The 15,154-nt window shown below is 38.3% G+C and overlaps 1 protein-coding gene across 1 annotated transcript; it reads left to right on the forward strand.

Annotated features, from left to right (window-relative positions):
* Nucleotides 1-2,033: 2,033 nt before the first annotated feature.
* LOC109204559 (arrestin domain-containing protein 3-like) lies at nucleotides 2,034-11,005 on the forward strand. Its single transcript, XM_025911971.1, has 6 exons — nucleotides 2,034-2,324; nucleotides 7,772-7,829; nucleotides 7,910-8,057; nucleotides 8,144-8,240; nucleotides 8,320-8,576; nucleotides 8,838-11,005. The coding sequence occupies exons 1-6, from the start codon at nucleotides 2,069-2,071 to the stop codon at nucleotides 9,252-9,254; spliced, it is 1,233 nt and encodes a 410-aa protein (XP_025767756.1). The 5' UTR covers nucleotides 2,034-2,068; the 3' UTR covers nucleotides 9,255-11,005.
* The last annotated feature ends 4,149 nt before the right edge of the window (nucleotides 11,006-15,154 follow it).

Consider the following 15,154-nt stretch of genomic DNA (forward strand, 5'->3'; position numbering starts at 1 on the left):
ACAGTTCATTGTAAATAATTGTACTTTCTGTGAAGTGGTTTCAATAAAACAGAAAAGAAAAGTATGTTTATTTTTTTTTATTCAAGATCTGTTCACATGTACTTAGTAAGTACATACACATGAAATGCAAACTATTTACCTGGCAACGCACAGCTGGCATCAATCGTGAATCGTTCATCTAGAGCAATTTTTAGGGCAGCTGCTGAGGAGAAGTCAATGTTATGTGCAACCTCTGGCTGTATCTTGGTCATATGGTCAATGTACTCACAACGTGGAGGCTTAAAAACGGCCAAATCTTGCACCTGTCACGGGGTGGAAATGGACAAGTTACCTAGGGTTTTTTATTGTGCATGTTTTGCTGTGTTTTAATATTTTAATATTGTACAGTGTTTTATTTTTATGAGTTTTATTGCATGTTTTTATGGTATTTATTGGTGACTTGTCCTGGAAAGACTCCGCCCCTCCCCGATTATGAACCTGACACACCTGCGAGATCCCGGAGGCCAATAAGAGGGCCTGCCAGACCGCTGAGAGCAGGCTTGAGGGGAGGCTTGAGAGACAGGCAGCAGGGATGGCGAAATAGGAGTGACGGCCGCAAGTTGGCGTTGGTGAGAGTGCTCAGAGACGCAGGGAGGTTGGTGAAGATTGGCGTGCAGGACGTGGGAGAGCATATGACGCCAGCGAGCAGAGAAGCGGAGGGAGCTGTTCTGCTGCTGGAATAACTGGAGGCCAGATCACGCTAAGGTGGGAAATCAGTGGCAGCGGGACAGCGCCCTACCTCCCACGGCGAGACGGGCTGGTGCCGATTGGCGTGCTACAGGAAAGCGGCGGGCAGAGTTAAGAGCTCTGCCCATCCGGGGTAAGTCTCGCGACTTATCCCACTCTAATAAACTGTAGCCACTATAAGAGTAGTGACTGTCGCTGCCCCTCTCTTCCAGCACGCTGGAGGGGAAATGCTGACTGGACGGCGAGGACGCCGCCGGGTTTTTCCTTGCCCGCTCCAATTGGCTGGATTTTAACTTTTAGTGACTTTTATACTGTGGCGGACGCCACTGGACTTTTAATGTTTGTTTTATTGATTTGTATTATGGTAAATGGTAAATGGCCTGTATTTATATAGCGCTTTAATAGTCCCTAAGGACCCCAAAGCGCTTTACATATCCAGTCATCCACCCATTCACACACACATTCACACACTGGTGATGGCAAGCTACATTGTAGCCACAGCCACCCTGGGACGCACTGACAGAGGCGCCCCAGGGTGCACACACAAACACATTATGTGTTTGTGTGTTTGTTTTAAATTTGTGGCCTTCTGACATGGCGCCGCGATCCCACAATGCACTGCGGCGTGACGTCAACTCCAAAGCCCTATAGAATGGTGTACAGAAAAAGTTGAGCGCACTGGCAGAAATGTTGAGAGCGCAAGCATTACATTGCGAGCAAGCACAAATGCAAAAACTGAGCGAGAGGGGCTGCTAGTGTGTGTGTGTGTGTACAGATAATAGCAAACACTGAAATACATTTTTTGCACTTAGCAATGAATTTTGTTCACTCAAATTTAGCTTTTCTTCGCTCAAAATAAATTTCTCCTCAAAATGCAACACTTGCACCTGCAAACTTTTTTTACGTGCGCTCAAATTTTTTTACATGCCCTCAGAATAGTGGCACAAAAATAACGCCATAGGTTTAGCTATGGGCAGCATTGGGGTTCGCTTTCTAAATGTGGAAGTTGCTTGTTCTCTTCCTGCTTTTGTCAGGTCTTTCCTGGTACTTCAACTTCTTTCTCAGTAAAAACAGTTATCACTGCTGTTAATTCCGTGGTAAACTTCCCCTAATTTCAATATTTTTTGATTATCAAATCCCAGAAAGAGACATTGCTGTAAACGTCGAAAAAAAACAACAACTGAAAATTTCCATCGTTTACATATTTTTTTTTGACTGGCAAGGCTCCAACACTCAGCGTGTTAAAAACTCCTCATTTTGAGTGATGGGGTTGAAATTTTTTGATCTGCCCGTCTGATCAGTTCATCTGTGCTGAGAAAAGCATTTCACTTACAGCTCTGAAATGTCACGGATAAAAGACTTTAAAATGACTCACGAGGCAATCAACGAAGATGGTGCTTTTTCTGAAGGAGATACTATAGTGGGCACAGTTAGTTTCCGACTGACCAAAGACGTCAAAGTCAAGAGCATTTTCGTGAAAGCCAAGGGAGACGCTATCGTAAAGTGGACCGAAAAGACTGGAGAGGAAACGGAACTGTATCATAGTCACCGGAGATATTTCAAAGTGAAGGAATTTCTAGTTGCAGAAAATGCTGGAGGTAAGAGGTTCATGCATTTAAAACCTGAACGCAGGTTGTTATTGTACCATTCCTAGCAGGACTTTTCGTTGCCATTTAAGTCCTCATGAAGGAATATAGTGTTTTTGTCATGTTCACTGGTCTTTTCTCAGAGTTTTTGAGTCCTTTGGAGTTTTATCCTAAGTAATTCTTGTATATTTAAATCCTTTATCTGACTACATTTAATTCTCATCTTTTTTTGATTGTCTTAATTGCTTATAGGTTTGTCATGTCACCTCCTTCTGTCCCATGACATGATTACCTCGTGTGTATAAATAGTGCTTTCCTTACTATATCCTTCATCTTGGCTTCTTCACTTCTGCTCTGTACTTCTTGAGTCTATTGTCATTTTTTCTATTATCTGCTTTTCTTGGCTAACCCGTGACAAGCTGTGGTGTTTTGTTTTCCTTATATGTGTGTATAGAATTGTAAACACACATATTCTTCCCTTACTCTTAAATTATTTACTTATTCTGAAATGATTTTGAATTCTGACGTTTTTCATAGACTTTATACATGAGTTATCAATATATCCGAGTGCTCAATTGGAGGCAGGACTCATCCAGAAGAGGGCTGATTTATTTCCCCACGTAAACCTGAAGTTTGTGTAACTGTCAACTTAGAGTGGGAAAGTAGCTTTGATGTGTTATCTGCAACAACTACTCTCATAAAGGTTGCCACTCGCAATCCAGTGGTATACATTTATCATAACTGTGACTCCTGTGAGGTAAAGGGAGACTCGCAAGCTTAAATTGCATATCACAGATATTGCTCGTATCTGGACAATTAAGCATGCATCAACAGTTAAATTGGAGAGCCCCCCCCCACCCCACACACCACCACCACCACCAATCCAGCCTTGCTCGTCTATGAAATAAAGAAAGTACTTATTTTGCAAGAGTCTTTATGACTCTGTGTCAAGCTAGTCCATTTTGGTCACTTAAAGTATGATTGGAAAAATGTGTTTTTGTATTTGTTATAATTTCTCATGCCTTCTTGGGCAGATCCCTCTTGAAAACACATTTTAATGTCAGTGACACTTTTTACAAGATAAATAAAAGATGTGCGACAGTCATTTTGCCAAAAATAGATTGTGGCTCCTACCTTGTGATTCAAACATCTTTTCTGGCTCAGAATGACTTTTATGATTCACACGAGATATGTTTGACATATTTATGACAAATTATATGTCAACAAGTCACTTAATAACTGTTTATATTCCCACAATAATTTTTTGACAAATACCCCTAATCACTTTTTTGCTGATGATCACTTTTTGGCACAACAACGGCAGCTGGCAAAGCAACTAGTGGAGTGGTTATATGGAACATTAAGTGTTGTAGGAAGGTAAACTGGAGACCGTTGATCTGTGAACTTTTTTGCATAGTAAAACACTTTTGGCATTTGGCATTATTCAGTAATTTTCCAGATAAAAAATAACCAGCTTTATTAAATGGTAGCACTGGTACAGACCCTCCCGCCCTGCAGCAATTGAAATAGACTCCAGCCCCCTTCCTCTTGTACAAGCTGGATGGATGGGTGGATAGATGAATAAATGGACTGCATCAATGATTTTTTTTTTTTTATTATTATTTCTGAGAGCAAAGTTAATAAATATTTATTTAGCCTTTTACTTTGGGTCTTGCACTTTGCAGATAGTCCCTTGACACAATGTAGGGTTTAGCTATGGGCAGGGTTGGGGTCAGCCCTCTCAATATGGAGGTTGCTTGTTCTCTTCCTGCTTGTGTCAGGTCTTTCCTGGTACTTCAACTTCCTTCTCAGTAAAAACAGTTATCACTGCTGTTAATTCCATGGTAAACTTCCCCTAATTTCAATATTTTTTGATTATCAAATCCCAGAAAGAGATATTGCTGTAAATGTTGGGAAAAAAAACCCAACTGAAAATTTTCATCATTTACATATTTTTTGACTGGCAAGGCTCCAACACTCAGCATGTTAAAAACTCCTCCTTGTGAGTGATGGGGTTGAAAATTTTTAACACAGGTTGTTACTGTGCCATTCCTAGCAGGACCATTTGGACATACAAGCATCTTTGAAATAGCTGGAAGAACCAGGCATTAAACCACTGGTTCTGCCTCCTGAGGTATATTAACCGTGACAGTCTGTGGTGTTTTGTTTTCTAATTTGTGGTGTTACGTTCTTAGTCTAGGCGAGTATTGAACGCAACAAGAAGTTGGCCCACTCACACACCACCCAAGCAAGAACACAAACAACAATATCTTTTTAAAGTGCTAAGCAGCCATTTATTTGCTTCAGCAGTGAGCAGTGCCAAAAATAACAAACAAAACTCCCTAATGGTCCCTATACTTTCCTACACAAATGAAAACCAAACAAAAGACAATTCACTTACCTAACTTTCTAAATGAAAAACAGGAGAAAACTCAAACAAAAATGGCTTCTCACGCCTACTAGGCTGCTGCAGTGACAAATATATACAAGGTGAACAAAATACACATTTGCTATTTTACAAATCTATTTACAGCTATTTACAAAATTAAGATACTAACGCCAGTCACACACACGGCTATACTGCAAATCAATGGGCAAAGACACTATGAAACAACAACTCAAAAACACATGCTCTTTGTTGGATGGTGGAGGTTAGTAGAGAGGGGGGGCCAGGTGGCTGTCATCTGGTAGTTAAATACTGGAGGTGATTAGCCAATTATCCAATCCAAGGACAGGAACAGACTCCACCCAACTACTCAGCAGGCACGCCCAGGTGTCCACCTCCTAAGAGAGAAAGGGGAAAAAACCCACAGCCATCCTCTGGTGGGAGGAGTCACGCATAAAACAAAACACTGACAACATTGGATCATAACAGTGGGTATAGAAAGGTACACACACACACAAATTCTTTCACAATTCTTCACTTATTTACTTATTCTAAAATGAAGTTTGAATTCTGATGCTTTTGTGCTCAGTTGGAGGCAGAACCCATCCAGAAGAGGGCTGATTTATTTCCCCACGTAAACCTGAAGTTTGTGCAACTGTTGACTTAGTCGGAGTGGAGAAGAAGATAAAGAAAAGAAAAAACCCCAAAAACGAACATTGTTTACCATCAGAGATTGCCGTGCGTTGATGAAGTAACAGTGCCGTGTGCCCAATTGCGCACATCATTCTTTTTTTCCTCCTTTCCTCAGTCTGTGTGAGGCTATAGGAACATATTACAGTTGATATAACATATATTAATGTCCAGACATAAATTTAAAACACTTATGGTATTTAATTCACATTAACCTTTGCAGTTTGACATACATGTCAATGTCGAATACTACAGATCTGAGAGACAAAGAACTACATGAAAGGGATTTGTGGTGCTGCAGACTTGTGGGGGTTTTCAGGGGATGTTATCTTATTAGACAAATTACAGGCGTGTGGGTTTAATGTCATGAGCGCAGTTTGGAAACTTTGACTTTATCCAGCCCTGAGATCTTTTTCTGCTTCTCGGCAACAACTGAAGTGAACTGTGTTTTGTTTTCTAGTTGCAGAGATCCACAAATCATTAAAGTGCCCATGCATGCCTTTTTTTTTCCAGCAGTGAGGAAACACAGCGATTTTCAAGTATTTTCTTTCTTTCTTAAACCTCTCTCTACCGGACCCATCCATGAACTGTTGGATGGAACTATTGAACTGTTTGCCAAAATACAGCTCTTAGTGTGACCGTGATAGTGTGTCAGATTAACGTCTGAATCTAATCATTTATAATGTCTGAGTAATATCAACTATAATAAGTTCCTACAGCTTCACACATCCTGCAGAAAGAAAAAAAACAAGGGCGATGCGGAGAGTGTTAGTTAATTAACACACGGGGAGCTTAGGGTCTGACTATAAATAATGAATGCTTGAGTTTCTGCTGCACATCATACAGGCCAGCTGTTATGCATAGATTTATAGGGTTTACAGGGTGAAATAGTGTGTAATGAATCGGCCCTCATCTGGACAAATCATATTGATTCAAAGTGAAGAATCTTCTTGCAGGATAGTGAAACGTATTCATGAACAAGTCCAGCCGGTTTCTTTCCAACATCCTTAAATCATATTGATTTTTCTTCAGCCTCCTCATATATTTTAACTGGCACTGTTTGTTTCCCAGATGCTTTCCAGAGAGAAGCATGTGTAAAACATTCACTTAAACTGACTTGCTCCAGCAAACTTCATTAACAGGTGTGCTCATTTCTTAGCCATTAATTTGTGTTGTTTGGCAGGTAATTATTGAAATGAACAGAGTACATCTTTGTATATAAATTAGCGCACTGTTACACTGTAAAAAATATAAATAATAATAATGTAATAATAATAATAATATAAAAGTATTTTACTGTGTATTTTACAGTTTTGTTCTGTTCTTCTAGAATATCATAAATTTAAATATTTATGTAAATTTAAGAATATCATTAAATTTACATAAATAGACTGTGATTTCACATTTCAAATGTAAATTAACGTAAAATCACTGTAATGTAATAAAACAAAATTTTCTTGTTTTTTTAAATGTATCTGTCTGTACATATGCATATTTAGATTGTTAAAATACATTCACAAATGTATCATGATTTCACAGATATGTGTCCGTTATTTGAAAGATTGAACTGTTAAATTCAAATGTAATGCTATGGAAAAATATATAAAATGATTCTCATAAACTTTTTTTACATCAACTAATTATTATTATTATTGTTGCTATTTAGGGCGATCGTGGCTCAAGAGTTGGCAGTTTGCCTTGTAATCAGAAGGTTGCCTGTTCGAGCCCCGGCTCGGACACTCTCGGTCGTTGTGTCCTTGGTCAAGACACTTCACCTACCGCCTACTGGTGATGGCCGGAGGGGCCGATGGTGCGATATGGCAGCCTCGCCTCTGTCAGTCTGTCCCAGGGCATGCAATTCATTATTATTTAAACCAACTGTTAACTGTATATTTCTGTACATTTAAGTATTATTATTCATATTGCCACATTCATTGACCTTGTTTATAGGTAATTTCATTGTTTAATCACATTAACATGTTCCTAATTTAATGTTTAAAAGCACTTGAAAAAGGCAAAATCCCATGTAAAATTAGGGCAACAAACTGTATTGTCATTACTGAAAATAGCCGTATTTTTATGAGAACGTTATTTTCTGTTATTTTCTGGTATTATTTTGGCGCCCCAGCTGCCGGAATATTACTGTTTTTCTAGGATTTTTTTTTTAACAGTGTAGAAGATCATCTAAAGAAATTTCTGGTCACATATTTACAAATGAGTAAATACATTAATTTTTCTTAGTTGCAAAACTCACAATTTCTATATCTGATCCTAAACATCATGATGGCAGCGTTGAGAACGCGTTTACTCTCTTTTACTATTTTTGAAGGTGCTGCCATTATAAAAGTCTCTGCAGGAAAGTTTAATCATATTTCTCTTGCAGGCACTTCGCTTCCCCAAGGGGCCCACACTTTTAAATTCAGCCTTAAAATCCCAGAGGGGTATGTGGGAATTTCTGGCTTCAAGCATTAATACCGTGCTGTAGTTTGCTTTTACAAATAACTAGATTCTGTTTTTTTAGGAACATGCCTTCATCCTTCCAGGGGAAACATGGAAAAATTGTCTATGTGGTTGAAGCAAAGATAACTAGGAGCTGGCGTTTGCCTTCTGCAGTACAAAAAGAGATCAAGTTTGTTTCTAAGGCATTTCTACACACTCCTCAAGTAATGGTAAACACTACAATGATGTGTTATAAATTTGACATCTGAATTACAATTGAGTTGATTGAAAAAAATGTCTGTCTGGTTCTTTACAGTGTCCACAATCTCGTTCAGTGAGTAAAGACATCGGTGTTTTCTCTAAGGGACAGGTTCAGATGTCTGCTACCATTTGCAGAGGAGTTTGTTTTCCAGGTAAAATATCTGCAACTTACAAAATCAAATGTGAATAGATTAAAAAATGAAGCTTATTGTTAATATTTGCTTTTGACAGGTGAAACTTCATCTGTTGTTGCCAAAATCTGTAACTCTTCCTCCAAGAACACGAGGCCCAAATTCAAACTTCAGCAGAAAATAGTGTACAGATGCGATGGCAAGACTAAAACCTGTGATGAGACTCTGTTCAAAGCGGTCGGGGACACTATCCGTCCAAACTCAGAGCAAACTGCCTCCTGCCAGTTGAAGATTCCTAGTGATGCCATCGCCACCCTCCGTAACTGTGATATCATCTCAGTTGAATATCAGATAAAGGTATAAAACTATGTCACAGGGATTTCATGGTGAACTTTGGTTGTAAATGTTTGTAGGTAAATAACAGATAAAGAAAATGTGTGTCTTAACCTCTTAAATAATTAATAACTACTATGAATATAAGACACTGCATAAAAAAGCATAACAAATAATAATTATATGTCAAATTAAAAAAGCAAAATTGGTAGTTTTATAAATTGCACTTTTAATTTGATTGTTACTTTAGTCTGATTTGATTCTAAATCTCTGACTTTTTCCCAGGTATATCTGGACATTAGTTTTGCCTTTGACCCAGAGGTGGTGTTTCCACTGGTCATCATTCCTTACAGATTTGCAGCCATTCAGCCTGGTGAGGCTGTGGGGCCTTACCCACCTAGTAGAGCCTGGGCTCCAAGTTACAGCAACTACACTTCCCTTGCCTTCCCCACTGGATCAGATGCTTGTCCCTTGCTAGATCCCGCTCAGCATGCAAACATAACAAGTGGCAATTTTAACCAGTGGCCACAAGGTGCTGCTCCATACGGGTTTTCAGTTCCAGGATTCACATCACCTTCAGTACCTGCATACCCTCCTGCTACGCCTCAGTTTCAACAGGGACAACCATCTCCCTCAAATCCATCTCTTTCCCCTGAACTGGTTACGGAGCAAATTAATAAACTAAATGTGAGCAGTAAGTGACACCTTAAATATAACTGTTAAGGCGAAAACCAAATTGGTCAGAGCATATTCCTCAAACTGTAACGTTTAAAGTATCTGAAAGAAAAGAAAGTGGAATTAAATCATGTCATTGAGCCTAGATTTCCCCTCTTGATGGCAGCAGAGGTCCAGCATGACCAAATATAACAGTGCAGACAGTTCTTTGATTCATACTGCAATCTCTGATCTCAAAAGAGGTCTTTCAGTCTCTTATTATATTTTTTTTGTTGATCCAAAGATTCCTCTGTGGTCGTTGTTTTTGCCTAGATTTGGGAGGTATAGTATATAATCTTTCTCAGCTGTAAATGATTCAAAATGCAGCTCCTGGATTCTTAAGTTGTATGAAAAAAGCAATACATAACTCATGACAATTAGTGTGTAAAGGGAATAAAAAGTGTAGTGTGCTAAGGGTGGCATTATTAATTAGAGCTTGCGGTGTGTGTGCTTTTTTCATTTCTTTTTTCAGGAGCATTCGTCTGCAGGTAACTAATTATTACGTAAATTTGCTGGGAATTTTACTTTTACAGTTATTTTTTTTTGTCTTTGCTACATTGTACCCATGTCTGATCTTTGTTTCTTGAATGTTGTCAGTGGGTTTTATAACAGCATCATCAGACAGTTGTTTATGTCAGTAATTTCCCAGCATATGTAGACATTTGTCTCATAATTGGTAGTGTAGTTGAAACAACTGGTAGCAATAAAGATAACTTCATATCAAAGTATATGTAACACTGTATTGCAACTGCTTTATTTTAAGTTTTTCTATTGTTAGATTTTATCTGTTTCTGTTTTTTGTTTTTCATTTTTTCCTTTTATAATTTTATCCCACAATTTTCATGCTGTTTATCATTGTTGTGCTTTTTGCTTGGTTTTCATTTTTTTATGCTTGTCTGTGTTTTACTTTTTCTTTGGATACATTTAATGTAAAACTGCCAACTGCCCTTTTAAATGTAGTATAAAAATGAAATTGACTTGGCATATGTAATTATTGTTCACATGTTTAGGACGAGAAAGCCTTCTTGAAGTGTTATCCTTAGGAGGGTGCTGCATTTTATCTTAAAGAATGTTTAATTGGTTCTATGTATGCTGGAGACGTAAGGTTCTAAAGGTGAAACACTTGCCAGGGCTTGTGACTTATGCATTTTGTGACGACCTGCGTGGTCTCTGTTAAATCACTTAACAGAGACCACGGTCATTTTTTTATACTTACTCCCCAATAGGTTTGTCTTGCCTGATTTGTTGTTAGATTTTTGGCCGCCCTCTTGTTTTTGATATATAAAACATGTTGGCCCAACCAAAGAGAAAGAAAATCACAAGATATATGTAAGCTCAAAAGTGCAAAATGGAAAAAAAACTACACACTAATTCCGACTCTGGCAGATAATAATACTAAAATCATATTTAGCTCTCTATAGAGGTTCGAGTAGGCTATACATTTAAGTGCGTGGCTTTTTTTAAAATTTTTTTTACTGCAACCATATACTAGCCAGTGGTTGCCAGTGGACTCCCACACTGAAGTCCAGGCCCTGTATTTTAACTGATTAGCACTGGTTGAAGCTCAAATAGTAATCTGTAATAATTTTTTTGTTGACCTGAGCTACTGGTTAATAGATGCAATCTAACATTTCTCTTGATATTTAAATCAATAAATTTCTTGAGCAATTGTAAGCTTTGAATTTATTTTTGAGTGTTCATTTTCCAGGCCGTAGACAAAGTCTTCATCCAGTGATCTATTGAGAAGGTAACAGTAAGAAACTTTTAGAGATGCCAGTCACAGACCTGAAGATGTCTTTAAATCTTTGAAAGACAGAGAGTCTTGAAACATCTGCATGACTTTGAACTGTCAGTTACTGTGTCATTTGAACTTTATGTATGCTTTGAACCTAACCTGATCCATTAAAGTACACCTTTGGGGTGTTCCCTAAAGCTATAAAGAACATCAACAACAGTTCTTAGAAAGACACTCTCAGAAGGAGCTGCTGTCAATCTACGGCATGTAGAAACGAGGTACTCCCCTTTGAGGAATAAATGTTTTGATTTTACATACCACAATTAGTGAATCTACTTCTACATTAGTGTGAAACCTTTTTCCCGCTTCACAGCTTCATTAATGTTACTGGCTATTGATTGATGCTATAGTTGAAGTGACCCCCATCCTTTCATAGTTGTGTGGTATTATTTTGCAATTTCTTTTGTCATTTTATGGCATTACATTCGTACATTATAATATTGTAATGGTAATAACACGTCTAACTTTCCAATTTTGGCCCGCTGTTAATGTTAATGAGCATTAGGTTTGCACTTTTATATACTATCAACAACCATACAATGGCTCTTTTGAGAAACTATTAACCAGAATTATATGTTCTCCTGGCTGCAAATGATACTTTATCCCAGAATAAGAAGGAAAAAAAACATGTAGCAGGGGAACATGTCTTTTCAAACCCTGCGATGCCAGTCACATACCACATGTCAGTTTTTGGAATATTGAATTGCTCTGCAAGGGAGACAGCTGTGCTGTTTTTTGTAATGTACCTTTGAGCTTACCCTGCCCTCTTGAACCAAAGTTTACATTACAGGTATTCAAAGATCTGCAGCTAGAAGGCATTTCTTTTTCTGAGAAAAACACACATTCTTGGATATTATGGCATGCAGGAACATGTGCTGCATGTTTTAAGAGACTTATCATTTCTGGTTGAATAAATACAGAACATATCAGTTTGAATGTTACCAGGACAATGATAGTGTTATAGCAGCAGAATAAAGAATGAAAATAGTGCAGTCCATAGCAAATAAACAACATAGCTAAAGTGAAAGTGAAAGTGCCACAGGCTCACTGTACAGAATCATTGTACAGTTTCCCAGAATCATTGTACAGTTTTCCAGAAAAAAGCAGGAATGAGTTCCTGAAGCATTCCTTATTACAGCCAGGTTAAATAAGCCTGAGGGAGAATGAACTCTGTTATCACAGCAGCGTGAAGTGGAGTGGGTGGGATGGATTTTGTATGATTGAGATCAGTTTTTGCAGTGACTTCCTGTTCCTCTTTGACTCTGGCCAATAATGGTTAAAGCCTTGTGAATTAGTTTGTTGATCCTGTCGGCGTCTCTGGCAATGATGTTTAGCTACCATAATGTTTTATTGGATTATATTTGATGGCTTGGGCCCCAGGAAGATTAGCAACCACTGTTGTGAAGGGGTTCCATCTTGGGACCCCTTCTGTTTAACATTTACATGCTCCCACTGGCACAGATTATAAAGAACAACAAAATAAACTATCATAGCTACGCAGATGACACACAAATATATATCACAATGTCACCAGGAGACCGAGGCCCTGTACAGGCTCTTGGTAAATGCATTGAGGAAATTAATGACTGGTTGTGCCACAATTTTCTCCAGCTAAACAAAAATAAAACTGAGGTAATAGTCTTTGGTGCAAAAGAAAAACGATTACAGGTCACCAGAGAACTTCAATCTATACACCTAAAAACCACAAACCAGGTGAGAAATTTGGGTGTAGTGATGGATGCAGACCTAAACTTAGAAAAACACATTAAGACAATAACAAAATCAGCTTACTATCACCTCAAGAATATTTCAAGGATAAAAGATCTGATGTCTCAACAGGACCTGGAAAAACTAGTCCATGCATTCATCTTTAGTAGGCTTGATTACTGTAACAGCATCTTTACAGGTCTACCTAAAAAATCAGTCAAACAACTACAGCTCATTCAGAACTCTGCTGCTAGAGTCCTCACTAAGACCAAAAAAGTGGACCACATCAGTCCAGCTCTGAGGTCTTTACACTGGCTGCCTGTCCGTCAGAGGATAGACTTTAAAGTTCTGATGCTGGTCTATAAAGCTCTGAATGGTTTAGGACCGAAATACATCAGTGACCTCCTGACCCAGTATGAACCTTCCAGATCCCTCAGGTCATCTGGATCCGGTCTGTTATCAGTCCCCAGAGTCAGAACCAGACACGGAGAAGCTGCATTCAGCTTTTATGCTCCTTATATCTGGAACAAACTCCCAGAAAGCCTCAGATCAGCTGAAACACTCAGTTTATTTAAATCCAGGTTGAAGACTTACCTATTCTCAGCTGCATTTGAATAAAGCACCAAATCCACACTTAAGTTTAAATTTCAAAACCTACTTTTTAACTACTGATTTTATCTTCTGTTCTGATTTGTTTGTTGATTGTTGTTGTTTGTTTGTTGTTGATTTGTTTGTTTGTTTGTTTGCTTGTTTTAATCAAATTTAAATCATGCTTTTTATTTGTTTTTGTTTTTAATGTCTCTGTAAAGCACTTTGAATCACCTTGTTGTTGAATTGTGCTATATAAATAAACTTGCCTTGCCTTGCCTTGCCTTGTGGAAGCTAATGGAGTTCCTTATTAATAAATAAATAAATAAATATAAGTGACACCTTATTGATTGGAGTTGGTTTATTTTGTTCAGTTTAAGCAGGAAGTTCTGATTTAGTTATATTATTGTGGTGAATATTGTATTTAAGCAACAGTTGATGTAAATTAAATTTCATATAAATTTCATATTAAATGTATAGTTTTATAACAGTATTTGTATTTACATTGCATGTATATGACAAACTGTATAATTTTTCTTGTTACTGACCCACACACACAGACTAGAGGTCTAATCAAGTTTGATTTCTTTCTTTTCTTTTCTTTTCTTTTCTTTTGCCTGTCCTGTCGAGCACTGTTTACTGTTTGAAGGCAAAGACAAATGCGCAACAGATTTATTTTCTCAAGTGGATCATTACAGCTTTTGGCATACTGGTGGATTTTGTTGTCATAGTTTAATCGATCTTTATTTATTTATTTATTTAACTTTTACATTTTTACAGTCAGAATGGACAGGAAAAGACAGGGAAGAGAAAGATAAAAAAGATAAAGAAGAAAAAGAGATATTGGGAACCGAGTTAACAGAAGGAGAGAGAAAGAAAACTAGAGAAGAGAGACAGAGAGAAAGGACACTGAAAATCTGTTGAATCACCTGCTGAAAAAAGAAAAGAAAAAAGAAAACAACACAAACGGCAAACCACAGTAACAGCCAACATAAGCACAAGTAACAGTAAATTATAAATATTGAATGTTGCGGCGGCTGCAGTGACGCTGACGCTGTACCGGTCTGTTGTGGTGAAGAGAGAGCTGAGTGTAAAAGCGAAGCTCTCAATTTACCGGTCGGTCTACGCCCCTACCAATGTTCCCTCTAAACTGCTGCGTGCGCAATTGCGCACTGCTGGCACGGTCTCTGCGCACAGAAAATCTGCGTTGCGCACACACACACAAAAAAATCTAACCTGAATTGAAATTAAAATTAATACTTTAACAAACAACCCTAACAAAGTGACTGGCTGCTCCCGTATGGGATCAGAACGATGCCACCTTATCCCATAGTCCCGCCAATAATGCGATTCACATTCGTATATATGCAGCTAATCAACGTGGTTGACAGGCTATGACAGCGTCCTTATGTGCCGACACCGGTGTTTTAGCTAGCAAAGCGGCGTGGCTGATGTGGAGTGAAGCCACGTTAATGACAACGTGTACAACCATTGGAGATGTGGGCAGGACAGACGGAACAATTGACGGAAAAAGTGCGGACTTTATACCAGTTTTTAAGTTGTGTTGATAGGCCACGTAAAACCAGAGTTATGATAAAAATATGCAATGTTTGGTTTTCTTCCTGAATACTGTCGTTGTTTATATTTACTGCAGGAAGAAACGGTAAAAACGGCGTTTTATAAGGAAAACGCTCGAAAGCACTCTCTGCCTGTGAGCAAAAACAACACAACGCCAAAAAAACCCAGCCTTTCCTATTGGTGGAAAAAATGACCAATCAAAAAATGATATGGCAACATG

Source organism: Oreochromis niloticus, linkage group LG12 (assembly GCF_001858045.2).
Source record: "Oreochromis niloticus isolate F11D_XX linkage group LG12, O_niloticus_UMD_NMBU, whole genome shotgun sequence".
Taxonomy (NCBI): domain Eukaryota; kingdom Metazoa; phylum Chordata; class Actinopteri; order Cichliformes; family Cichlidae; genus Oreochromis; species Oreochromis niloticus.

Coding starts and splice junctions, on each gene's coding strand:
- LOC109204559 (XM_025911971.1), top strand. CDS start 2,069: ATGTCACGGATAAAAGACTTTAAAATGACTCACGAGGCAATCAACGAA. Junction 2,325..7,771: donor AGTTGCAGAAAATGCTGGAG/GTAAGAGGTTCA, acceptor TTTCTCTTGCAG/GCACTTCGCTTCCCCAAGGG. Junction 8,577..8,837: donor CAGTTGAATATCAGATAAAG/GTATAAAACTAT, acceptor ACTTTTTCCCAG/GTATATCTGGACATTAGTTT.